The sequence below is a fragment of the Humulus lupulus genome, chromosome 9, assembly GCF_963169125.1.
Source record: "Humulus lupulus chromosome 9, drHumLupu1.1, whole genome shotgun sequence".
NCBI classification, from domain to species: Eukaryota; Viridiplantae; Streptophyta; class Magnoliopsida; order Rosales; family Cannabaceae; genus Humulus; species Humulus lupulus.
In genome coordinates, this window is record NC_084801.1 from 39,827,308 (window position 1) to 39,854,070 (window position 26,763).

At 40.8% G+C, this 26,763-nt stretch overlaps 1 protein-coding gene across 1 annotated transcript; it reads left to right on the forward strand.

Moving 5' to 3' along the window:
* Positions 1-26,763, forward strand: LOC133799634 (uncharacterized). Its single transcript, XM_062237632.1, has 2 exons — positions 1-141; positions 26,110-26,763. The coding sequence occupies exons 1-2, from the start codon at positions 1-3 to the stop codon at positions 26,761-26,763; spliced, it is 795 nt and encodes a 264-aa protein (XP_062093616.1).

The following is a 26,763-nucleotide window of genomic DNA, read 5'->3' on the forward strand; positions in this document are numbered from 1 at the left end:
ATGGCTTCAAATTCCATCAATGCAGGATGGCCCAAAATCGCATTGTATGCGGCTGGAAATTCGATTACCATGAATTCAAAAAGCTTGGAGACAATTCGTGAACCTTCTCCCAATGTTGCCACTAATTTGACTGTTCCGATGGTAGCCGACCCTTCACTAGAAAACCCATATAGAATCATTTAGATTGCCTTCAGCTCAGTTACAGACAACCCCATTTTTTCCAAGGTGGACCTAAAAAGTAGATTCATAGAACTCCCATTATCTACCAGTATCCTCCGTACTCTCTGGTTGGCAAGCTAAACATTTATGACCAAAGGATCGTTATGTGGGAACTAGACGTGGCTAGCATCCTCTTCTGTAAAAATGATTGGTTGTTTTTCCAATCGTTGTTGTTTTGATAACCGCTGTTCTGGGACAAACTCCACTCCATTATGGGATTTCAGTTTGTTAATGTACCTCTTCTGGGCACCTCTGCTCATGCCTGCCAGATGAGGTCTTCCCGAGATGGTGGCTATATCTCCCCCTATTATCAGAGGAGGGTCGTCCTGATTTGCTTGAGCTTCGGCTTGATTCCTTGGTGCTTCGGGAGTTGACGAAGGTTTTTTTCCAGCGGGCTGACTAGGGACCACTCGTTTTCGGGCGAACTAGGCCAAAGGCCCTGCCCTGATGAGAATCAAGATTTCATCCTTCAGCTGTCTACAGTCATCAGTGTTATGACCGATATCATTGTGCAATCGGCAGAATTTTGAAGGGTCTCTCTTCGCTCTTTGGTTTTTCAATGGTTCTGGCTTCTTCCCTGGAAGGCGAGTAAAATTGGTTAGGTTGGTATAGGTTGCGTAAACATGGTTGCATTTCTCCCGGGGCTTATTTTTCTTTGTTCTTCTCTGGTCGCCCTCACCATTCCTCTTCCTCTTGTTATTTCCCCCTTGGTTATTCTGGATGACGGTTTGAGTTGTAGCTGCAACATCCGTTATCGCTCCAATGGGCTGGACAGGGATCTGGCTGGTTCCTGCGATAGAAGCTCGTGCCTCTTCTAGGTTAACCCATCTTTGAGCTCGTGCCAAGAAATTGTCCATACTATTAACTCCTTTTCTCTATAATTCTTGCCACAGGTCGCCTCCAACAAGGATTCTCGTCCTCATTTCCATGAGCTTGCAGCTATCGTCGGTATCTCTAGCTCGTGCAGCGACATTGGAAAACCTATTTAGATATGCCTTCAACGATTCACCAGGCCAGCAATTACATTAGCTAATGAATCATCCTTAACCCGAGCTGCCTGGGAAGCCTTGAATGCTCTCTTGAAATCAGCAGAAAACTTCTTCCACGGTCTAATTGAATGCCACTTGTACTGTTTAAACCATTGCATGGTTGCCCCAATCAGAGTTGAGGGGAATAAAATGAAACTTAGATTGAGTCCGACGTTGTGGGCCATCATCATAGTGTTAAACATCCCAAGGTGATCAGGCGGATCCCCATCTCCGTCAAACTTTGACAAGTGTGGCATTCTGAAGCCCACCGGATATGTGGTCTCCGTAATATTTAGAGCGAAAAGCTCGAGCTCATCCTCAGAGTCACAATCGTATTTATCTTTTCAAGATAGAAGCTTCTTCATTTGCTCCTCCATCTGAGCTAGCCTCTCGAGGGTTTGGTCTCTAGTACCTATATTATTTTGGGGCTATTCAATAGCTCGAACTTGGTTTGGTGGTGCATTCCCCTTATCACATACTTCGAAAGGACCTCCCTCCTAACGAGTATAACTAACACCCTCATCTCGAGCTGAATTTTTTCTCTGCGAATTCAGGCGATCATGTAGATCAGGTTGTGGATCATATCGAGGGATTTTTGTTGAACTTAGATGATTTCTTAGGTCGCCTTCAGACCTACCACTTTGACGACTTTTAATCCAATAACTTCTATTTGCGAAGCTTATAGCTTGCAATTGAGGACGAGGCTCAGGATTCTCAACACGTATCTATTGGACATAAGTATGGGCAGACAGAGGAGGATTTCTCCTACTGTCTCCATAAGCAGGAATGTCTCGCGTAGGCCGAGTTGGTGTTGGATGTCTAATAGGTGACAGGGGATGCCTTACTGGCGAGGCAATCCTTGTCCCATCAGGGCAAACTAAATTAGCATGCCTTTGTTCTGCCCCATAATTTCTATCTCTCTGTGTCTGACGATCCGATCGTGACACAGGAGGGTTTGTTGGAACATTCCTAGGAACTTTTGAAGGAGGCACCAAACTTGGGGTTGTGGTCCTAACCGATCGATTGACATGTTGATGACCCCTATGAGGGCCACTGGGTTGAGCATTTTGATGATTTTTTACTGTAGGGATAGAACTTGGGTGGCAATTCTGACTGACCGACTTGGTTTGGATTGGTTATTCCTGTGGTACTTATGAGACCCACTTTGCCTCTTTCCGACATTAATGTCGGTTGCAAAAGGGGGTAACCAAGCCAAAACCTCCTCAATTTTCATGTTTGCCTTAGCAAGATGACTTCTTAACTGCATATTTTCCAACTCAACTGCAATTAAGTAGTCTGGGTTTGGATTCGGTGGCAATGACGCCGAACTCCCAGTATCGCCGTGACCCGCCGGTTGCTTTCCCAAACGTTGATGGACTTCAGGGCCATGCTCATTTGAAACAACGGTATGATGGGCCTCCTACCCACCAGGCTGTTCTATCTCATTGTCATCCATGGAGCGAGTGAGCACCATGATGAGATTTGACTGGGATTTTGATGAAAGCACTAATTTCCCTCTCAACGAGAGCACCAAACTATTGGTGCGGTTTTTCGCCAATAGTGTATTATGAAATAAAAAGGTTGATTAGTGCTTAGTAATAAACCGTAACAAAAGATGAAATGAATTTGCAAGAACACAAATCTTTTACGTGGTTCAGTGATTAAAATCTACCTAGTCCACGAGTCTATATTATTGTTATTTCTCTCTCTATTTTGGCAGAGTTTTAGTATTACAGAATAATCATCCCTTTCCCTGTCCATTATTTCCAGTATTTGTAGAGAAATTCCATGGACAGGTTTGGGTAACCGCATGAGTCAATCACAGATTTACATATTTATTACATTTAATACAAACAATTCCCATTTATATTGGGATATGATTTTATCACAAAGTAAATTTTCTCCCAATATCTGGGACATTAAATATGACAGGCTGGTCATAAATAAATGTATAATGGGACCTGATCTTTGGGCCACCGCGGGTACACAATATATGAGAAATACCACTAGCTGAGTATCTCTCTGAGCTTGTATTTTGACATTTATTTGAATATCATGAGCTCGCGCCTCACAACCTCCGTATCCCTAGCTCGTATGACCACTGTGCAAGCCGAGCTACCTACGTGTATAATAAATGGATACCTTGGTTATTTTTCTGTATACTTTATTGCCAGATGTACCCGAGCTGAGTGAAGGACTCGTGTTGAAATCAGGGTACAACAGGGCACTTCAAAGTGTGGAGTTGTCTTGCATATTGCAAGAAAAATGAACCTAATAGAACAAAGTTAGGTTCAAGAGCCATAAAGTGTGCTTTTGTTTGTTATGCCAACAATAGTAAAGCTTATAGGCCATTAGACTTAGAGTCTAATATTGTGATTGAATCTAGAGAAGTTGAACTTTTTGAGAACATATTATGTGACAACAATTCTCAAGCTTCGACATCTTTAAAGGAGAATTTGTTATATGAGAACAATTCTCAAGCTTCTACATCCGAAAAATGATTCTCAACAAGAGGAGAATTCTCAAAGGAATGTAAAGCAACCCATTGAACTTAGAAGAAGTCAAAGGCTTAGAAAGGAGAAAATTCTAGTAGTGAATGAGATAGATTCTCAACGAATTTCTTTCTACATGGTAGAAGGAAAAAGAGAGGAAGTCATTAGGAAAATTCCTATTATACTTCTTGTTGAGGATGATCTTAAGACTTATAGAGAAGCTATGCAATCAAGAGATAGTGCATTTTGGAAAGAAGCCATCAATGATGAGATGGATTCCATTCTTTCCAACAACACTTGGGAATTTGTAGACCTCCCACTGGGGTTTAAGCTAATTGGGTGTAAGTGGGTATTTAGGAGAAAATACCACACTGACGGCACTATCCAAACCTTTAAATCTAGATTAGTAGTTAAATGGTTTAGGCAAAAAGAGGGTATCGATTATTTCGATACCTATGCACCTGTTGCAAGAACAACTTCTATAAGAATTTTGTTCGCCTTGGCTTCTATACACAACTTGTATGTTCATCAAATGGATGTCAAAACGACATTCCTTAATGGTGACCTCAATGAGGAGGTCTATATGGAACAACCCAAAGGGTTTGTCCTACCAAGATATGAACATAAAGTATGTAGACTTGTAAAATCCTTTTATGGATTGAAACATGCTTCTAAGCAATGGCATGAGAAATTCGATCAAGCCATCATGCCTAATGGGTTTAGGCATAACAATGGAGACAAATATTTGTATTCCAAAACTTGTCAGGGATATGTGATCATTGTTTGCTTATATGTGGATGACATGCTTATTCTAAGTGATAGCATGAAAGGGATAGAAGAAACAAAGAGGATTCTATCATCAACCTTCAAGATGAAAGATCTTGGAGAAGTTGACACCATACTTGGTATCAAAGTGAAGAAACATAGTCGGGGTTTTGCGTTAGGGCAAGCTCACTATGTTGAGAAAGTATTGAACAAATTTAATCATCTCAAGGTTAAAGATGCCAATACTTCATTCGATCATAGTGTAAAACTAGAGAAGAATGAAGGAAGAGCGGTGGCTCAATTGGAGTATGCTAGTGCTATAGGGATTCTTATGTACGCTGCCCAATGTACTAGACTTGATATAACATTTGCAGTAAGTAAACTTAGTAGGCTTACAAATAATCCAAGTCTGGATCACTGGAAGGCTATTGGAAGAGTCCTATGTTATCTCAAGAAAACCAAAGGACTAAGTCTTCACTACTCCAAATTTCCTTCAATCTTAGAAGGATATACAGAAGCAAGCTGGATATCCAATCTTTTCCACAACTAGTTGGGTATATACACTTGGTGGGCGTGCAATTTCTTGGGGTTCCAAGAAACAAACCTATATATCTCATTCCACTATGGAAGCAGAGTTTATAGCTCTAGCTGCTGCCGACAAAGAGGCAGAATGGTTAAGGGATCTATTGATAGAGATACCCTTAATCAAAGAGAATGTATCAACTATATCGATACATTGTGATAGCCAAGCAAAATTTGCTAGAGCATACAGCGGAGTGTATAATGGGAAGTGTAGACATATTAGTATAAGACATGGATATGTAATAGAATTGATTCAAAGAGGAATCATCTCAATATCCTATGTGAGAACAAGTGAAAACTTGGTGGATCCTTTCACTAAGGCACTAACGAGAGATTTAGTGGCTCCATCATCTCGAGGGATGGGACTTAAACTCCCTAAAGAGATTCACGATTGATGGTAACCTATCTTAACACTAGCTATTTAACTAATGTTAGGTTCAATAGGGAACAACAAGTCAATCAAGTGAATATTAGATGTACTAAAAACAAGTCACATCTGAGATATTGAGTACTTGTGAGTTACCAAATTGAGGGTTAAAACCGAGAGGTTTTTTAATAGAATTCAGTCTTGTGAAGACAAGTATTTTTGGTAACAAAATACTGTAAGAGTTCTACCTATATGGACCTAGGGGTGGTGCCGCCTCACATGAGAATTGGGAGTATTCTCAAGAACGTCCATGAATGGAAAGTGCACATGGCCATTAACAGTGCAAAGCGAGACATAGAGGTCTCAAGTGAACATGGCAAAGGTGTGTGTGTGTGTTATCACCGATTTGTTATCATGGAAAGAAAGTTCAATGCCTAGTGCAACCAAATTTTCAACAAACTTTGTGATAATTACACTATAGTAAAGTTCAAGTTGAAAACTACTTTATTTTATGCACCAATGCAATGACTCCTATAAGAGAGAGTTATTGTTTAATCAAGTGGGGGATATGTTATATTTTAAAATATAATGTTGATTGATTAAATAAGTGTTACAATAGATAACTATTTAATCTAGTGGGGGAATGTTATATTATTTTATAATATAATGTTTTAGATTAAATAAATGTGACAAAGAGTGTCACATATTGTAACATATAATAGAGAGTTACAATATTTAGATATATGTGAATATCCAAATATGTAACATAATTGGTGTTACAAATTCAGTTACAAATTTGTAACTTCCAAATATTGCCCATTATTGTGTAGATTTGTTGTTACACAATATTGAGATAAATTTCTTAAAGCCATATGTAAAATGGTTGTTAGAGATATGATTTTAACCCCAATAATGTGTTTTGGGGGTTACAAAATCAATTGGGAGTGATTTGGAACCGTTTAAAAAAACAACACATTTTTGTGTGCTAAAATTGGTCAGTGGCCGCGGCCAAGGGTGTTAGTGGATGCGGCCTGGGGAATAGAGACCAGTGGTCACGGCCACTGATACTCCTGGTCGTGGCCACAGAGGCTTGATTGACCAAAATTTATTCAGTTTTTCAATCTTTTTTTAACGGCTCTAAAAACACAAATAACTCCCAAATCTCATTTTTAATTCCATAAACATCTAATTAATCATTGGTAACAACCATGGGGTTGGTGGAATTTGAAATTAAAATGGTGTTTCTAAACTCTATAAATAGGAGTCTCTTGCTCACTTGTAAGACAACTTTTCTATCCATTGGAGCACTTGGCTAGAAAATACCTAGAGGCTTGATTATTCTAGAAAGCAATTTCGAAAATCTATGAGAGATCCCTTAGTGCTTGAGTTAGGGGAAATAAGCTTTTTGACAAAGGTTTCAAACTTTGTTCAAGTTGGTGATCCCCAACACTCTTTGCTTTGGTTGTGTGAGTGATAGTTTCTTGTTATTTGTTCTTGTTTTTATATAATCTACTATTGCTTTTCTTCTTATTCTTCTTGTTCTATTTACTTGTATTTTTGTTTAGAGTTGTAATCCTCTCATTTCTTTTGTTACAAACATTTTTATTTTATTTGTATTTGACCATTCTCTTCTTCTAATCCTTCTATTTTTATTTGTATTTTCAATCATAGAGTTGTAACATTATTTAATCAATATTATTTATTTGTAATATTTTTTCTATAGTTGTAATATTTCTTACCAATTTCCATTGATACAACATATATTTTTCTAACAGTATACATGCATCAACTATTTTTAGTTTTTAATGAATCTCACAATATCATTTGGTGAATTTGATGAATAAAAAGAGCTCCAATCACTTGATAAGAAACAGACTATCACACAATTTTATAAGATAAAAAAAGATGATATGTATGGTTTATTATTTTTAAATAAATATGATTTAATTATTTAAAATATCATAAAATATCTTACAAATGTCCTATTTTAATTAATTTATTTTTGTTAAGTTTATGTTTGTCTTAATTTTTGAATTTGGCAGTGACAACAAAAGATTATATATTATATGTTTAATATAATATTAATATTATACATGAATTTTAAATATATGTTTGTTGCTATTTTTTATTTTATTTTATTTTTGAAAATAAGTTTCTTGCTAGTAGATAGTAGATTATATTATATTATATGTTTAATATAATATTATTCTAATAGGTGAAGTTTAAGTTTAATTAAATTTTGTTTAAGTTATAAAACGTAAGTTAATATTAAAACATGTATATATACGCACTAAAATTATATATAATAATTAATAAATTTAATGTTGTTGTTAAGTTTGTTGTTTTTTAATTTTATTATATATATTAATATGGTATTAATAGCATATATATATATATATATATTGTTGACGCGGTTTTTCGCCAGTAGTGAATTATATGAATAACTAGGATGGATTAGTGCTTAATGATAAACCGTAATAAGAAAATGATAATACTCAAGGATGTTGGAAGCCAACTACGAAGAGAAAAATGATCACTCCTTTTTACGTGGTTCGGAGGTTAAAATCCCCCTAGTCCACGAGTCAATATTATTACTATTTCTCTCTCTTGCTATTTTTACAGAGTATTTGCATTACAGAAAAGGTCCAACCCCTTGCACTACCCAGGATCCTGGTATTTATAGGAGAATGATCTCTGGGTTGGTATTGGGGTCATCCCGTGATCTCTTGATCCTTCACATCATTTCTGCGACATTGATGATTAATATCTAAATTTTACACTGAGGTGCGGTCTAATCAATAAGATAAAAAAGGTAATGGACCGCATGGCCTTAATCAGGTGCGTGATGTCTGATCACGCACGTTTAAATTGCGTATCCGGGAATTCGGGGATTAAACAGACACATGATGTATATTATAGGCACGTTTATATTGCGTGGTCAACTTTACAAAAATCCTGAGGTATGTCAGATCTCTGATGTACCACGAGCTTAATTTAAAGCTAGCTCGTGACTTTTGGCGCCATGCTTATACAATGGTTCCAGGTGATAAGCTGCTAAATGACTCATCAGCTCGAGCTATTTATTTAGGGGATGGTACCAAATTTCCCCAGATGAATGGTGAACACATGGCGCATTGGTTATGGCTTTTTGTTAGTTCGCTTTGCCCGAGCTGCCTCAACAAAGCACGTGCTGATATTCAGGGCGTACATTTTCCCCCCAAGCCCCTGCTCGTGATCTATGACGTCACTTTTGACTTTCACAGTGGGGGCTTTTAAACTTCCTTTTCGATTATCCATCCCATGCCCACCATTTGAGTACTGGACACATGGAACGCCGTGATTGGTGCCTGCTCGGGCTTCGAGGATTGCATTAAATGGCATGACCACTTTTTTGTCGCCGTCTCATCTTATAAATCATGACCCTCGTATCTCGTATTTGTTTGATCAGACGGTCCTTGTTTCCTAATGTCTTTTACGTATAAATTGGGCTGGCCATTATCAGTACTCATCACCTTCTATTTGAAATTTTTCTTCATTTCCTCTCTTCCGAGTCTCAAAAACTCTTTTTCTTCTTCTGTTTAAAATCCCAGAAATCCATATATTCTTGTCATAAAAACCCTTCACAAGCCCAGTCTTGGGGATTTCTCCAGGATTTCTACCTCTACGCTGCTTGCAACCTTCACTTGGAAAATATATTGTAAGTTTCCTATTTTTCGTGTGTTTCAACTTCCTTTTTCTTTGCCATGAAAATTTACATTTCATAGTCGTAAACAGTAGGTTGTTCCTGAATAACTTTGGTGCATAGGTTTCAATTTTAGGCGTGTTGAGTAGATCCTAAAACATGTCTAGGATTGAGAGATTTCTGGGTAAACTTTTGGGTAAATTTCTGGGTAAACTTAGGAAATACTCACTCAGGGTATGGAAGGCGAGAGGTTTTTAGGGTAGAAAACCGGGTAGCCTAAAGGTCACGTTTCTTGGGCGGTTTTTCTTCAAAACCCTCTTCCCAAGGAAAGTAGTGGCCTGACTCTCTTGACACACGGATCCATGAATATCAGGGATCTGTTGGAAAACTTAGGCGCGTGGCACAGGCAACGCGTGGCATCACGCGCACTGATATTGCGTCAGCTTATGTGTTAGGACACCTCACCTTTGTTTTTTTTTCCTGTTCAAAAGTTCTATGTCACCCACTAAAAACTCTGTCATTTTTATTTGATAGGCGATCTGATGGCACCAAAGAAAGGAGCACCTATGAAGAACACAGATGGCTCGTCGTCTCAGCAGCTCTGCAAGGGGAAAGGGGTCGTCCCTGACTCCCCCTTCATGAGTTTGGTCCCGTGGTGGAGGCAGAGGTCACGGTTGTTCTTGACGCCTTCTTCGAGGCCGAGAGGATCATCTCCAAGATAACGACCCAAGGAAGGGTCAACAAAATCCTCCTGTCCCACAACATTGAAGCTGGGAAAGGGACCTTAATCGCTCGACCTCCCTACGAGGGGGAGCGGATCTATTCACCACTCCAGGATGACTTCGTGGCCTGGAGTGATGAACATTTGAAGGTTGAGGCCTTTCTCCCCCTCGACCAATATTTTGCGGATTTCCTCAATTATGTGAGGTTGGCGCCATTCCAGCTCCCCCCCAACTCGTACCAGTTGCTGGCGGGATTGAAATACCTGTTCCTGAAGCATGAGTGGGAGGTCCCCACTCCGGCGGACATCCTCTATTTTTTCTGCTTCAAGGCCAGCCCAGACCAGAGGGGACGAGGGATGGGTTCTATTATTTGACCCAATTTTTGAACTCACCTACAGTCATTGAGCTGCCCATCCACCCCAACGACTTCAAAGATCAATTCTTCATGTCGAACGAGTTCCGCAACTGCGAACACCGATACTTCAACCGCCCCCGTAAGTTTCTTTTCTCAGCTCGTACAGAATTCCTTTCATACTTAGTCTTCCTTGTGCATATATTGATTGGAATGTGTTCGCACAGCCATTTTTAAAAGGACAGCCAGATCAATGACCCTTGGGGGTCAGTACGAGACTTTGGCGAGGCTTTCGTCCAATGAGAAGGACTATCGCCAGCTCATGTCTGATGACGCGATGCTGGCATGCAAGCTGATTGTCGAAGGTCAGACCCTAGCCTTGAGAAGGATGCGGGCCGCTGCCCCCATAATCTGCGAGCTCCCTCCCCTGCCCCCATAGAGATACTTTGTATGTACTTTCCTTGCAAACTGATGAGTATGCACGTATCTCTAAAAAAATTTCCTTTCTTTTTTAGTTGAGGAGATGGCACAACGAGAGGAACCTGACATCTGGTTGATGTTCCAGGAGGGGAGCTCCAGCGGTGGCCCCCTGGTCAAGAAACTTTGATCCATGTCGAAGAAAACTCCTCCGGCCGCAGCTGCTTCCAAATCCCCGGCCAAAAGGACAGGCACGAGCTCGGGAACTGCACCTGTCGCCCCTACAGAGAAGAGGGGTCTGGCCGCACCCCCTCCTCGCCTTCCCCCAGCTCCTGCTCGGGACCAGGTAGCACCAACTGGTCCCTCGGCTCCAGTGATCCATTCTGCCTCCGTCCGCATTCCTGTCAACCCCCATGACCTGGAGCAAATTCTAGATACTTTTCGGGGGACGGTCTATGGGACGGAGAACTATGCGGTGGAACATTTTTACAAGGCCAAGCCCAACGACCTGAGGTCGATCGAGGAAAGGAGCCTCGAGAACATCATGGAGTTAGCCCTGGGAATGAACCTCACGGTAAGCACTTTTCCTGACCTGATTTTTTTTTTTTTATTCCCCTTGGTATGCCCCTAACTATTTCTTTGCTTCTTTGCAGGCGGCCCAGGCTCAACATCGTAGCATATCTCGGGCAAGGGCTAGGAATGACGAACTCCAGGCCGAGCTGACTGTGGCCCAAGCTATGCTCGCCGCTTCTCAACAGAGAGAGCAGAATGCCAAAGCTGCCTTGGTGGCGGCCCAGGCGAGTGAATAAGCGGCGAAGGCTGCCTTAACCACTGCTCAGGAAGGCGATCAGGCGGCGAAGGCAGTCTCGGTAGCCCTTCAGGCCGAGCTCGAGGGGGCCAAGGAAAAACAGCTAGAGGTCGAGGCGGCCCTTCTGGAGGAGAAAAAGGCATCGACCTCCTCCATGGAGAGCATGCTTTACCACTACTGGGCCTTCAATCAGGAAGACAACTTCTCCTTTATGGCCAACGAATGGGGGCACTACCTTGAAAAGTTCAAGGTTTGACTACAACAGGAGCTGTAGGCGCCGACTGAGACCGGGGAGACCTCTACTGCGGGCGAGCAGGAGACTTAGGAGGTGACGTCCTCAGAGCGGCCTGGGGGGGCTTAGAATTTTTGTACTTTTATTTTTATTTGCTTTTGTTTGTAAATGCTAAGCATGAGGTTATTCTCCTCAAGAAAATTTGTACATTAACTTCAGTTACCCAAGTTTTACTTGTTCTCCAATCTCTCGTCCTTTATGATGTGCTAGGCAAAAACTTAGTTCGCGTCAGCTTTATCAACATCTCGTGTTTTTTATAAAAAACCCTGGTTAATCAATTTAACCAACTTCTAAGTTTTGGAACCTGGTCATGTCCAAGATGTTTAATTTTAAAAACTTAGTTCGCGTTAGTTTTATCGACACCGTGTGTTTTTTTAGAAAAAACACTGGTTAATCAATTTAACCAACTTCTAAGTTTTGGAACCTGGTCGTGTCCAAGATATTTAATTTTAAAAACTTATTTCGCGTTAGTTTTATCGACACCGTGTGTTTTTTTTAGAAAAAACACTGGATAATCAATTTAACCAACTTCTAAGTTTAGGAACCTGGTCGTGTCCAGGAAATTTAATTTTAAAAACTTAGTTCGCGTTAGTTTTATCGACACCGTGTGCTTTTTTAGAAAAAACACTGGATAATCAATTTAACCAACTTCTAAGTTTTGGAACCTGGTCGTGTCCAGGAAATTTAATTTTTTTAAAAAAAAACTTAGTTCACATTAGTTTTATCGACACCGTGTGCTTCTTTAGAAAAAACATTGGATAATCAATTTAACCAACTTCTAAGTTTTGGAACCTGGTCGTCGGATGATCTGCCCCCCAAGTAATCAGGAAGTAGACTTGCTGGGTTACTTTGAACTAGCATACAAATGAAACCGTACACAGACACAAATGAAACCATACACATCCTCATTTTTTTTTATAATTAATTGGCTTTTAAATGCAAGCCTTACATAGACAAGAGGTTTGATTACTGATAATACTTTGTCAAATGTATAGCATTCCAGGTCTGGTACGCCCACAGCACCTGCGGGAGTTGCTCAGGCCAAACTCCCTTGGCCTCGTCCAGCCTCTTCTTAAGGCTTGTCTTAAGCGTCTTGTTCACAGCTTCGACCTGCCCATTAGCCTGGGGGTAGGCCACGGAGGAAAAACTCGCTATCAAATAGAGTTCCATTGTCTGACATGATCTTCCTTGGCAGTCCGAACCGGCAGACGATATTCCTAACCACAAAATCGAGGACTCTCTTTTACGTTATTGTTGCCAGGGGCTCTGCTTTTGCCCATTTTGTGAAATAGTCAACTGCCACTACTACATAGCGAACTCCTCCTTTTCCCGTGGGCAAGGCTCCAATTAATTCAATTCCCCAGACTGTGAATGGCCATGGGGACGAGATCATCTTCAGCTCGACTAGTGGAGCTCGGGCGATCGTGGCAAACCGTTGGCACTTGTCACATTTTTGGACGTAAGAAATTGAGTCCTTTGATAGAGTGGGCCAATAATATCCTTGCATCAATATCTTCAAGGCCAGGTTTTGCTCCCCAGCGTGATCTCCACAAAAGCCTTCATGCACCTCCTGCAAAATAGTTGTAGCCTCCTTTGGCAGAACACATCGCAGAAGAGGTAGAGAGAGGCCACGCCGGTACAACGTTCTGTCTATGACTGTATACCTTGGAGTTTGATAGAGTATCTTCCTCGCGTCATTTCGCTCATCGGGTAACTTCCCTGTTGTAAGGTACTTAACTATGGGAGTCATCCTGGTTGGCCCGGCATCGATCATCTCGATCTCCCTTGTATCTTCTACCACGCTTGGTTTTCCCAAGAATTCAACCGGTATCATGCTCAAGGTCTCGGCTTCCTTGGAGGTGGAGAGTTTGGCTAGAGTGTCAGCATTGGCGTTCTGCTCACGTGGGATCTGCCCAATTAGGTTGTATTCAAATTCGGACAGCTCCTTCTTCACCTTGGTCAGATAGGCTGCCATCTTGGTTCCCCGCGCTTGGTATTCCTCTAATACTTGGTTTACCACGAGCTGGGAATCATTGTAGCACTAGATGGCCCTGGCCTTCAGCTCCTTGGCCACTCTAATCCCAACCAATAGGGCTTCGTACTCGGACTCGTTGTTGGACACCTCGAATCTGAACCATAACGCGAAGTGGAAACGATGTCCCTCCGAGGATATCAAAATGATTCCAGCTCTGGACCCATTCTCACTAGATGACCCATCCACAAAGACTCTCCACAACGCCTGCACCGATTCTTCCCCAGGTTCCTCTTGGAATCCATTGCATTCAGCCATGAAATCAGCCAGGGCTTGGCTTTTGATTATAGTCCATGATACGTACAGTATTTCGAATTAGCTGAGCTCGATGGCCCATTTCAAAAGATGTCTCGATGTCTCAGATTTTTGTAGTACTTGCCTTAAAGGTTGATCGGTCATGACGTGGATTGAATGGGACTGGAAATACGGCCTAAGCTTTCTGGAGGTCGTGATAAGGCAGAAAGCCATTTTTTCCATTAACAGATACCGTGATTCAGCTCCGAGAAGCCTTTTGTTAAATTAATAGACTAGCTTTTGAGCCTAGTCCCCTTCCCAAACCAGCATGGCGCTAGCCGCATCTTCCGTAACAGCTAAGTAAAGAAAAAGAGGCTCTCCTATCGTTGGCTTAGACAACACTGGCGGCTCGGCTAAATGTGTTTTTAGGTCAAGGAAGGCCCGTTCACATTCTTCGGTCCATTCAAACTTTTTATTCCCCCAAAGCAGGTTATAGAATGGAAAACACTTGTCGATAGACTTGGAAATGAACCGATTAAGGGCTGCCACCCTTCCTATCAGACTCTGGACGTCTTTTCGCGACCAGGGTGATGGCATTTCGAGTAGCGATCTGATTTTGTCAGGGTTCGCCTCTATCCCCTTAGTGTTGACTATGAAACCCAGAAATTTTCCTGACGCCACCTCAAAGGTACATTTTTGGGGATTCAACCTCATACCATACTTCCTCAGGATCTCAAAACATTCCCTCAGATCGGGAACATGGTCATCGGCAGTTTTTGACTTGACCAACATGTCATCAACATACACTTCCATGTTTTTCCCGATCTGATTAGCGAACATTCTGTTGACCAATCTCTGATATGTAGCTCCCATGTTCTTCAGCCCGAATGGCATGACTTTATAACAATAAATGTTGGTTGGAGTCATGAAGCTGGTATGCTTCTAGTCCGCGGGATTCATAGCGATCTGGTTATAACCAGAGTACGCATCCATGAAGGACATGAGCTCATGCCCTGCTGTGGCGTCCACCAACTGGTTAATTCTTAGTAAGGGGAAGCAATCCTTGGGACATGCTTTATTTAGGTCAGAGAAGTCGATGCAGGTCCGCCATTTTTCGTTAGGTTTTGGGACCAGAACAGGATTGGTGACCCAGATCGGGTATTTTTCCTCATGGATAAAACCGCATTTTAAAAGTCGAGCGACTTCCTCTTCCAGGGCCGCAGCTCGGGTAGTGCCCAGACGCCTCTATTTCTGCGACTTCGCAGGCATGCTTTTTTCCAAGTTGAGGGTATGCATGATGATGCTCAGGCTGATCCCTACCATGTCTTCATGAGACCAGGCGAAAACGTCTAGATTTCCTTGCAGGAATTTCAGCAGCTCCGCCTTTCTCTCATCACCAAGGCTTTTCCCGAGCCTAACCACCCTAGAAGGGTCTTTTGGATCGATGTTTACCTCTTCAAGCTCTTCGATAGCCTGGAGCTCAGACCTATCTTCACCAATTCTAAGGTCGATATCGTCACTCAGGGTGGTACCTACGCCGTCAGCTGGCTGAGATTCCTCTATCCCAGGGGCAGTTCTCACTTCCTGGGGTTCCTCGCTTCCGCCCCTGAATGGCCATCGTCTGCTGCCCAGGTTGTGATTTTATGTTCATGGAAATGCTATAGCATTCCCTGGCAACGAGTTGATTGCCTCAGACCATACATATCCCCGTAGAGGAGGGGAATTTGACTGCGAGGTGGCGAATAGAAGTTATGGCTTCGAATGCCATCAACGTAGGGCGACCCAAAATTGCATTGTACGCGGTGGGAAAATCGATGACCACAAATTCGAGGAGCTTGGAGACAGTTCGGGGTCCCTCTCCCATGGTTATTACCAACTCGATTGTTCCTATCGCTGCCGACCCTTCGCCAGAAAACAAATATAACATTATGGAGGTGGCCTTCAGCTCGGTTACCGACAGCCCCATTTTTTCAAGCGTGGACCGAAACAACAAGTTCACTGAACTCCCATTATCAACTAGTATCCTCCCTAACTCTCTGATTGGCGAGCTGGGCGGTTATGACTAAAAGATCGTTATGTTGGAATTGGACATGACTAGCATCTTCTTCGGTAAAATTGATTGGTTGTCTCTCCAATCGTTGTTGTTTAGGTATGTGATGCTCTGGACAAACTCGACTCTGTTGTAAGACCTCAATTCGTTGATGTATCTTTTCTGGGCACCTCTGCTCGAGCCTGCCAGATGAGGTCCTCCAGAAATGGTGGTTATCTCTCCTCTTATTATTGGAGGAGGGATGTCCTGACCCAGCAGGGCTCCGGTTGGATTTGTTGGGACTTCCAGAGCTAATTGAATGTTTTTCCTGGTGGGTGGTTAGGAGTGACCCGATTCTGGGCATACTGAGCTAGGGGTCCAGCCCGGATGAGTGTCTCGATCTCATCCTTCAGATGCCTGCAATCATCGGTGTTGTGACCGATGTCGTTGTGGAATCGACAGAATTTGGAAGGGACTCTCTTTGCCTTCTGATTCTTCAAGGGCTCTGGTTTTTTCCAGGGAAGGTGGGCAGAATTCGCTAGGAAAATGCGCTCTCTAGTGTCTGTGAGGTCGGTATAAGCTGCGTAGACCAGTTTGAACTTCTCCATGGGCTTGTTCTTCTTTGGACCGTGCTGGCCACCCTCACCACTTCCCTTTCTCTTGCTTCCTCCCCCCTGGTTATTCTGGGGAACAGTTTGAGTTGTTGTTACGACATCCATTTCCGCTCCAGCGGGCGGGTCAGAGACTTGGCCGGTTCCCGCGACCGACGCTCGTGCTTCTTCCAAGTTTATCCATCTCTAGGCCTTGTTCAGGAATTCATCCACGGTGTTGACACCTTTCCTTTGGATTTCTTTCCACAGATCGCCCCCAATAAGGATTCCAGTTCTCATAGCCATGAGTCTGGAACTTTCGTCCGCGTCTCTAGCTCGGGCCACAACGTTGGCAAACCTACTCAGACAAGCCTTTAAGGGTTCTCCAGGTTGTTGCTTCAGGTTTTCCAGGGAATCCGCCTTGACGCGAATTGCTTGAGAGGCTCGGAATGCCCTCTTGAAATCGGCAACTCTTCCACGAGCTGATAGAATGTTTCTTATATTGCTTGAACCATTGCCTAGCTGACCCAATCAAAGTCGAAGGGAATACCAGGCGTCTCCTACCTCGTCCCAGTGCAACGACGATCTGCACCTTCTTCCATAAAGCAACTCATAAGGTGCCATGCCGATCGTTGACTGGTAGCTATTGTTGTAGGAAAACACTATCAGTGGCAAGTACTTGTTCCATGATCCTCCAAAATCAAGTACACAAGCGCATAGCATATCCTCTAAATTTTGAATCGTACGCTCGGACTGACCATCTTTCTGAGGATGAAAAGTTGTACTAAGACTTAACTTAGTACCCATGGCTTGCTGTAAACTTCCCCAAAATCTCGATGTAAACACTGATCATCTATCCAACACTATTGTCTTGGGAATTCCATGCAACCTTACTATCTCTTGGACATAGATGTCTGCATATTGGTCCGCCTTGTATGAAGTCTTAACAAGCAAGAAATGAGCAGACTTGGTTAGTCTATCTATTACTACCCAAGCTGAATCATGTTGCTTACTTATTCGTGGCAACCCTGTCACGAAATCCATAGCTATATCATCCCATTTCCATTCTGGTACGCTAAGCGGTTGCAATAAGCCTGCAGGCCACTGATGTTCTGCTTTCACTTGCTGGCATACTAGACACTTAGACACAAATTTCGCTATGTCCTTCTTCATCCTTGGCCACCAATAGATTGCCTTGATGTCATGAGTCATCTTGGTCGACCCTGGGTGAACTGAGTATGGGGTACTGTGTGCTTCTTCTAGAATCGCCATCGTAATCCCTTGATTATCTGGCACGCTTACCCAATCCTTATGTCTCAATAATCCTTGACTTGATATTGAGAAATATGTGGCCTTACCTTCTCTGACTGCATCCATACGTGCCACTAGTGTGTCGTCATGCCCTTGCCCAATCCGTATATCTTTTAGCAGATTTGACTGGATAGACAAATTAGCCAGCTTACCAACAACTATTTCTATCTCGGAACTGATCAACTCCTGTTGCAGCGGCTTTTCTATTCCTGCTAGTGCTGCTAAACTTCCATAACTCTTCCTACTTAGCGCATCAACAACTACGTTTTCCTTTCCCGGGTGGTATAGGATTTCGCAGTCGTAATCCTTTACTAACTCTAACCACCTGCGTTGCCTCATGTTAAGCTCCTTTTGAGTAAAGAAGTACTTTAAACTTTTGTGGTCCGTATAAATCTCGCACTGTTCTCCGTAAAGATAATGGCGCCAAATTTTCAAAGCAAAGACCACCGCTGCCAACTCCATATCGTGAGTTGGGTAGCATTGCTCGTACTCCTTCAGCTGCCTTGAGGCGTAGGCTATTACCTTGTCATTTTTCATCAGCACGCAACCCAACCCTTGCTTCGACACATCGTAGTAGACTACGAACTTATCATTAGGTGTCGGTACACAGAGTACTGGTGCTGGACAAAGCTTATCCTTAAGCAACTGAACGCTTTCTTCACATCTATCATTCCAGTTGAATCTTATTGTTTCCAGGTCAGGTTGGTGAGTGGAATGGCTATCTTAGAAAAGCCCTCTGCGAACCTCCTATAATAACTTGCTAGTCCCAGAAAGCTCCTTACTTCGGATGCGTTCTTTGGTCTTGGCCAATCCTTCACGGCCTTTACCTTTGATGGGTCTACTGCAACTCCTTCTTTGGATATAATGTGCCCGAGGAACGCCACTTGCGAAAGCCAAAACACGCATTTCTTGAACTTGGCGTAGAGTTGATGCTCCCTTAGTCGGGACAAAATCAACCTCAAATGTTCCTCCTGCTCGACTTCGTCCTTGGAGTATACTAAGATGTCGTCGATGAACACTACGATGAATTTATCTAAGTAGTCCTTGAAGACCCTATTCATCAAGTCCATAAATGCGTCTGGTGCGTTGGTAAGACCAAAAGACATAAATAAGAACTCATAATGCCCATAACAAGTTCTAAAAGTTGTCTTAGGAATATCTTCTCCCCGCACCTTGAGTTAATGGTACCCGGATCGTAAATCAATCTTTGAAAATACAATCGCACCTCGGAGTTGATCAAACAAGTCGTCAATCTGGGGTAGCGGGTACTTATTCTTAATCGTTACTTTATTCAGCTTGCGGTAGTCTATGCACATCCGCATGCTTCCGTCCTTGTTCTTCACGAATAGCACCGGTGCTCCCCATGGCGAATGGCTTGGCCTAATAAAACCCAAGTCTAGGAGTTCTTGTAGCTGCGTCTTTAACTCCTTGATTTCTGTAGGTGCCATCTGGTATGGTGCCTTGGAGATAGGCTCGGTGCCCGGTACTAATTCTATTGTGAAGCCAATTTTCTGAGTCGGCGGCAATCCTGGCAAGTCATAGGGAAATACCTCTGGGAATTCTCTTATAATACGGACGTCTTCAACCTTAAGTGGTGTTTCCTTTACCACATCAGTGATGCTGGCTAAGAATGCTTAACACCCTTTTTCTATCATTCTTTGGGCTTTGAGAGATGATATTAGCAGTGTACGTAGTCCTGAAACTTGTCCCATGAAGCATAATCTCTGGCCGTCAGGAGTCTCGAACACCAGCTTCTTGCGTTTGCAGTCGATGGTTGCGCCATGCTTTGCTAGCCAGTCCATGCCTAGTATCACGTCGAAGTCCTTGATCTCCAGTTTTATCAGGTCTCCTTCTAGTTCCACGTCCTTAATCTTGATCGATACGCCTCGTACTATCCGTGATAATAGAACTACTTTTCCCGAAGGCAACTCGGTTACAAACCTAGTTCTAAATCGTTCACAAGGTTTGTCTAGTTTTTCTATCATTCCTAACGAGATATACGAATGAGTGGCTCCCGAATCAAATAATACAATACATATATTATTGAGGATAGAAACCTAACCTGTGATCACCTTATTGCTAGCATCAGCCTCTCCTTGGGTTAAGGCAAAAACCCTGGCAGGAACCATCTTATCTTCCTTTTTCCCCTCTGACTTGAGTTGAGGACATTCTTTCTTTCGGTGTCCCTCTTGACCACAGTTGTAACATCCTTTGGTGTTTGCCCGGCATTCCCCAGGATGTTTCCTTTGGCACTTAGCACATGGCGGGTATTCTACATAACCTGTCCTACTACCTCCATTATTTGTTCGTGCCCTCTTATCATTTTCGGACTGCTTATTGTCAGGATGCCTTCTTTTCTAACCGTTGTTGTTTTTGTTGGACTGGCTGTTGTTGTTTCTATGGTGGTGGTTGTTCCGACTTGTCTGAGATTGACCCTGCTTCTAGGCTCAGGCTTACTGGCTTCATCTTTACTAACGTTAGCCTGCAGCCTTTCTACTTCTATTGCCGTCTCTAGAACATCGGCATAAGTAGTATTTACTGGGTTTGCTAACTTAACCCCCATCTCGATCTTTGGTCGAAGTCCTCTAACGAATTTAAACACCCTCAGATAGTCAGTTGGAACCATTTCCGGTGTGAACTTAGCCAAACGTTCGAACTGCCGAGCATATTCTACCACTGATAAACTCCCTAGCTTCAAGCCAGCGAACTCCTTAACTCTTGAAGCGAGTTATAGTACTTTTTGTGGAACAGCTCCACAAATTGAGTCCAATTCATGGTGGCAACATCATGCGTCTGCTGGACTAAGTCCCACCATATCCTGGCATCTTTCTTGAGCAAGGAAGAAACACAGGATACGCGATCCGCGTTGCTAAGGTTCATGTGCGTCAGGATTGCCTCCACGTTTCTTAGCCACTCTTCTGCCTCGAAGGGGTCTGTAGTCCCTTCAAAGTTCGGAGTGTGTTGCTTACGGAACCGCTCATAAACTGGCTCCATGTGTTGTACTGGATACGGCGCATAGTTCGCCACTGGCCATCCCCCATATGGACCAACTTGTTGGGGTGCTGTGGCCATTTGCTGTGGCTGTGGCTTCGGCGGAGGCGGAGGCTGAGTCTAGGGCTGAGCCTGTTGTCGCTATTGCTGTAATAGTTCCTCGACTTGTTGTCGCAGTCTGGAGATCTCCACAGTGTTGTCAGCTGGTGGCGGCGGCGCCTTGCGGCTGGTAGTAGCACGTACTCCCCTTCTGCGAACTGGAGGGGGTTCATTGTTCACCGGAGCAGCGTTGGAGGCATTTTCGTTGGTGCGAGCAGATCTTCGGAGCGACATCGCAGCAGAGTTCTAACAGTTGAGAGAAACATGTCAGAAATTTACCCTAATAGGCTCTAAGGAAAAAACTTAATCTAAACAAACATATCTCGGACCTATTAATTATGACTTCTTATGAAAATTATATAAGTCTTCTTTATTATTAGAGTGGGTTTCTATACTTATAAAAACAAGCCATCTTTATTATTTTCTAAGTCTGTTTCTAATCACCCTATATGACTTAATACTTAGGCTCGAAACTTATCTTTGTTCCAAAGTTAACCATATTGAGAGAGGGCTGGGATCAGTAAAATCGTTCCCACTACTATGCCCCCCTAACTCTCAATATAGAAACTTGGTTCATTGATTTGTATCCACCCTCACCGAACTTAGTCATTATTTATTTTATTTATTATTTATTATGATTGCAAAAGAAAATCAAACTCATACATGATAACAAAATAACCATGATATTAATTTGGAAAATAAAGTGTTCACTATTTACAACCATAAAAGAAAACAAATAATAAATTAAAACAAACAATGAAACTAAGTATTCTAAAAATCGGGATCTTCTATATCCGATCCTTCATCTAGCATATCATCATTTAACTCCTCATAGTCCTCATTATCATGTGCCTCAAAATGTCCTCGAGGAAGGTTAATAAAAATTCTATGCTTTTGCTCATTTGTAAACTGAAATTCCATTTTTGAAGTGAACCTAATTAATATAAAATAATATCTCATTGCTACCGGCAATTCATCTTCACTATCCATTGTTTCCCATATCTCCTCTAAGGCTGCAATTATAGTATGATAATCTCTAAATAGTCTAATTACTAAAACGTATTGCTCCATTACTCTCATCATGATCTGCTTAGATTCTTGGAGATGACCTATTTCTCTGTGGAACAAAACCAATCTTCGAGTGATTCTTTCTAGCGCTCCTATGATGTTTCTCGGTTCTCTAATTCTTTTTAAAGCCTTAATGGCTCGGATATCCTCATAAGTTAATGCTCCGTTCATTCTTAATTGAAACATAAAGACTAAAATCGTTAGCTATACTTATAAACATAATAACTATAACTTAAACACTTACTTGGTGGTCAGATTCGGAGCTTTGAGTGTGTGTATCGAGGAGAACTTCATGTGAATGAACCATTTCTCTGATACCAACTGTAACGACCCAACTATTCTAGACTTTGGACCATTAATAACTACTATACACAGACACTAATCTTAAGGAAAACATACATATGAAATAACCATAACTTTATTAAAACTGTAAAACCAAGGTTAAAATACATAAAATTCATAGTCGGATATGGGATCCCATTGTTTTGAAAATAAAACGTATCATAACTTAAATCTTAAATAAAATGGTTACAATATTAAGTGCGGAAATACATAGAAATCATAATTAAAAGACTTTAAATAACTTCATCCTCGAATCGTTCGCGCAGTCCACCGATTCCATTCTCCCTCAATACACATTCCCAAGCTGCCAAGAACCTTCCCGCCGCCATAACTATTTTCCTGCACATATAAAACATAAAGGAATGAGCCTAATGCCCAGCAAGGAAAATCTACTACAAGCATGAAACATAATCATACACATAAATTATGCACATACACTATAACACATATATCATAATTCTAACCCGTGTACATGGTGACTATTGGGGTTTGCTAACTAAGCAACTATAAGCCTCGGACTATAAAGAGGTTTGCTAGTTAAGCAACTATAAGCCCCAAAAAACATATAACTATTGGGGTTTGCTATATAACAACTATAAGCCCCAAAACATAAATGTGATAGGGTTTGCTATATAACGACTATAAGCCCCAAGCATACATATATCATAACACATAGAAACATACTATAGCATATTCATAACACTTTTATATAAACATATATCACATAAGAACTACCCTATTTTCCTTACCAAAATACTGGGATGATGAGAACAAGGTCGGGATTTTGGAACACTCCTAAAAACCATTAATAAAGAGGTGAGTATTCTAAAAGAAAAAGATGAAAAGAATGAACTAAACCATCGAGAAGATACTTACCAACGAGAACCTCAAGTTCAAAGAACTTAGATGCCTAACCAAGAATAAAGAATACCGAGTTAGGATTTAAGTAGAGAAAAACTATAAAACTAATGAAACAATACTGAAAAGGAACTAAGAATAAGAATACCTTTGAATACTTCTATGACCGAACTACACCTCGAAACCGAAATACACTATAAACATTACTTCCCAAGTGTTTAATAAGCTTATAATGATAAAGCTTATAACCCCAACCCAAGTGTTTAACACTCTAAAGTAATCCTATCAGCTTGTAGGCTCTGAACTCAGCTTGAAGAATGAAGAAATGGCTGGGTACTAGGTCTTATTTATAGAGTTCAAGAATGAAAAGATCTTCATTTAGCTTGAATAAAATAATGGCGTTTTAATTGAAAAACATTTGAATAATCGTTCATCAGAGGCTGAAGACTCGGTCAAAAATATTCTGGACTTATCAAGAGGTTAAGGATTAAAATGAGTTCGGTTTCAAAATCATTTGAAAATGCAGCCCTAGAGCCGATATATCGCCTACCACAGGCGATATATCGCCTAAGCTCATATGCCCGAGGCTCGTCAAGGTGGTCGTGCGGAGTTACGTGTTTTTCGTATCCCCGTGTGGCGATATATCGCCCCCTAAAGCTGCGATATATCGGCATACGCTGAAATATTATACACGTAATTACACTTTTTCAGCCTAATTTGAATTGAGTAAACAGCCTTGACTAAGTCCTTTAACGATTTCAAAGCTGCTGGCAGACTCTGGGATTTTCAAATATTACTCTTAATAAACTATTCCTCAAAAATACTTAATTATTCATTAAACATACACATGACAAGTGTTAATATCTTATTGGGTCTATCTAAACCTTATCGTATAATAAATATCATCTCCATAATCAGTCATATTAATCAAACCTTAAGCTATAATTAATATTCTTAAACTATAGGTTAAACTTATAAAATCTACAAGTATTGCTATGAGTGTCCAACTAAGTCCCGACTTGAATCAAAATCCACAGTCAAAAACATACTATAACTACTACTAGCTATTGCTATTACTACTACTATCTAACTAGCTAAGTAAAGTTCTTGGACTCTACATCTTTTTACGTGGTTCGGAGGTTAAAATCCCCCTAGTCCACGAGTCAATATTATTACTGTTTCTCTCTCTTGCTATTTTTACAGAGTATTTGCATTACAGAAAAAGTCCAACCCCTTGCACTACCCAGGATCCTGGTATTTATAGGAGAATGATCTCTGGGTAGGTATTGGGGTCATCCCGTGATCTCTTCATCCTTCACATCATTTCTGCGACATTGATGATTAATATCTAAATTTTACACTGAGGTGCGGTCTAATCAATAAGATAAAAAAGGTAATGGGTCGCATGGCCTTAATCAGGTGCGTAATGTCTGATCACACACGTTTAAATTGCGTATCCGGGAATTCAGGGATTAAACAGACACGTGATGTCTGTTATAGGCACGTTTATATTGCATGGTCAACTTTACAAAGATCCTGGGGTATGTCAGACCTCTGATGTACCACGAGCTTAATTTAAAGCTAGCTCGTGTCTTTTGGTGCCATGCTTATACAATGGTTCCAGGTGATAAGCTGCTAAATGACTCATCACCTCGAGCTATTTATTTAGGGGATCATACCAAATTTCTCCGGATGAATGGTGAACACGTGGCGCATTGGTTATGGCTTTTTGTTAGTTCGCTTTGCCCGAGTTGCCTCAACGAAGTACGTGCTGATATTCAGGGCGTACATATATATATATTATACATGAATTTTAATTAAATTTAAGTTTGTTGCTAGTTTTTTTTTTTGAAAATAAGTTTGTTGAGTTGATAGTAGATTATACTATATTATATATTTAATATGATATTATTTTAATATGTGAAGTTTAATTAAATTTTATTTAAGTTATAAAATGTATGATTTTATTATTTTTAAATAGTTATTGTTGTAAAATATCTAAAAAAAAATATCCCATTTTTAATTTATTTAATTAATTTTATTTGAGTTTAAGTCATGTTTGCAATCTACCATTAAATATATGAATATTTTGTTAAATATAAGAATACTCCGTTAAAGTTAATGGAAAAAAATAAAACAAGTGTCAAAACCAAGAATTTTCATTATCTACACACTTTTTATATATGAAAGATATTATTATCATAATAATATTTTATAACATTTTAATTTATATTAATATAATTATTAAATATCTAGTCTTGTATTATATATTATTATATTAATGATATTTCATAACATTTGAATTTATGTTAATATAATTATTAAATATATAGTTTTGTATTATATATTATTATTATAATAATGATATTTTATAACATTTGAATTTAAATTTAATGTTTGAATTTATATTATTAATTAATAAATATCTATTTTTAATTAATTTTAAATGTATATTCTATTAAATATTTAGAATATTCTGTTAAGCTTAACAAAAAAACATTTAAAACAAAAAATTTATATTATCTATATACTATTTATATAGAAGAGATTTGAGCATTTAGACTAATGGAAGAACACAAATTTAATGGCCAAGTTCCTTTGTATACAATACAATATATCGTATTAAATAAGAGTCAATGTATTCATGTTTTTACACGTATGCAGTAGCTTCTTACATATACATACATATAATTGCACATATATATATATTAACATCACAAAACCCATAGCTACATTTTCTTACACAAATACATATATATTATTGGATCAACAAACTGAAAATGCCAAAACTACTATATACATATATATTTGTTAGTAATATATTCTCAGTACCCTGCCGGACTAGGTGATGAGGAGAAAGAGGTGGGAGTTGCAGGAGCGGGAGAAACAGTAGGGGATGGAAAATTCCTACTGGAAGTGTCAGGACCAAGAGCAAGAGAAGGCAAGGAGGGTGTGGCAGGACCAGGAGAAGACTCAGAGGGAGAATTAGGAGAAGGCGAGATTGGTGAATTTGGAGCAGGAGGCGAAGGAAAAGAAATGGGAGTGGGAGTGGAAGGAGCAAGTAAAGGAGGAAGGGGTGGTAAATTTGGAGTCATAGGGATTAGAGGGTTCAATATTGGAATATTAGGAAGATCTGACATTCCTGGAATGGACGGCATTCCAGGAATGGACGGCATCCCAGGAATTCCAGGAATGAATGACATTCCAGGAATATTAAAGAGTGGTGGTGCATTTGAGAATCCTGGAATAGATGAGAATCCTGGAATTGATGAGAATTCGGGAATTCCTGGGATGGATGGTATTCCAGGGATGGATGAAATCTTTTCATTGCCAATTGTCTCCTTAGTGGTATTCTCATTTTCTTGTTTATTTTCTAATAATTTCTCAGTGAGAAAACGAGCATTTACAAAGGTTGATGAGAAGAGAATAACCGAGCATAGTATGAAAGTTAAATTGAAGGCCATTTTTGACATGTTGGTGTAA

What these genes read in the sequence shown, in the direction of transcription:
- LOC133799634 (XM_062237632.1), top strand. Translation starts at nt 1, where the DNA reads ATGGCTTCAAATTCCATCAATGCAGGATGGCCCAAAATCGCATTGTAT. An exon ending in CTAATTTGACTGTTCCGATG is followed by an intron (nt 142 to 26,109) that starts GTAGCCGACCCT and finishes ATATATTCTCAG; the next exon opens with TACCCTGCCGGACTAGGTGA.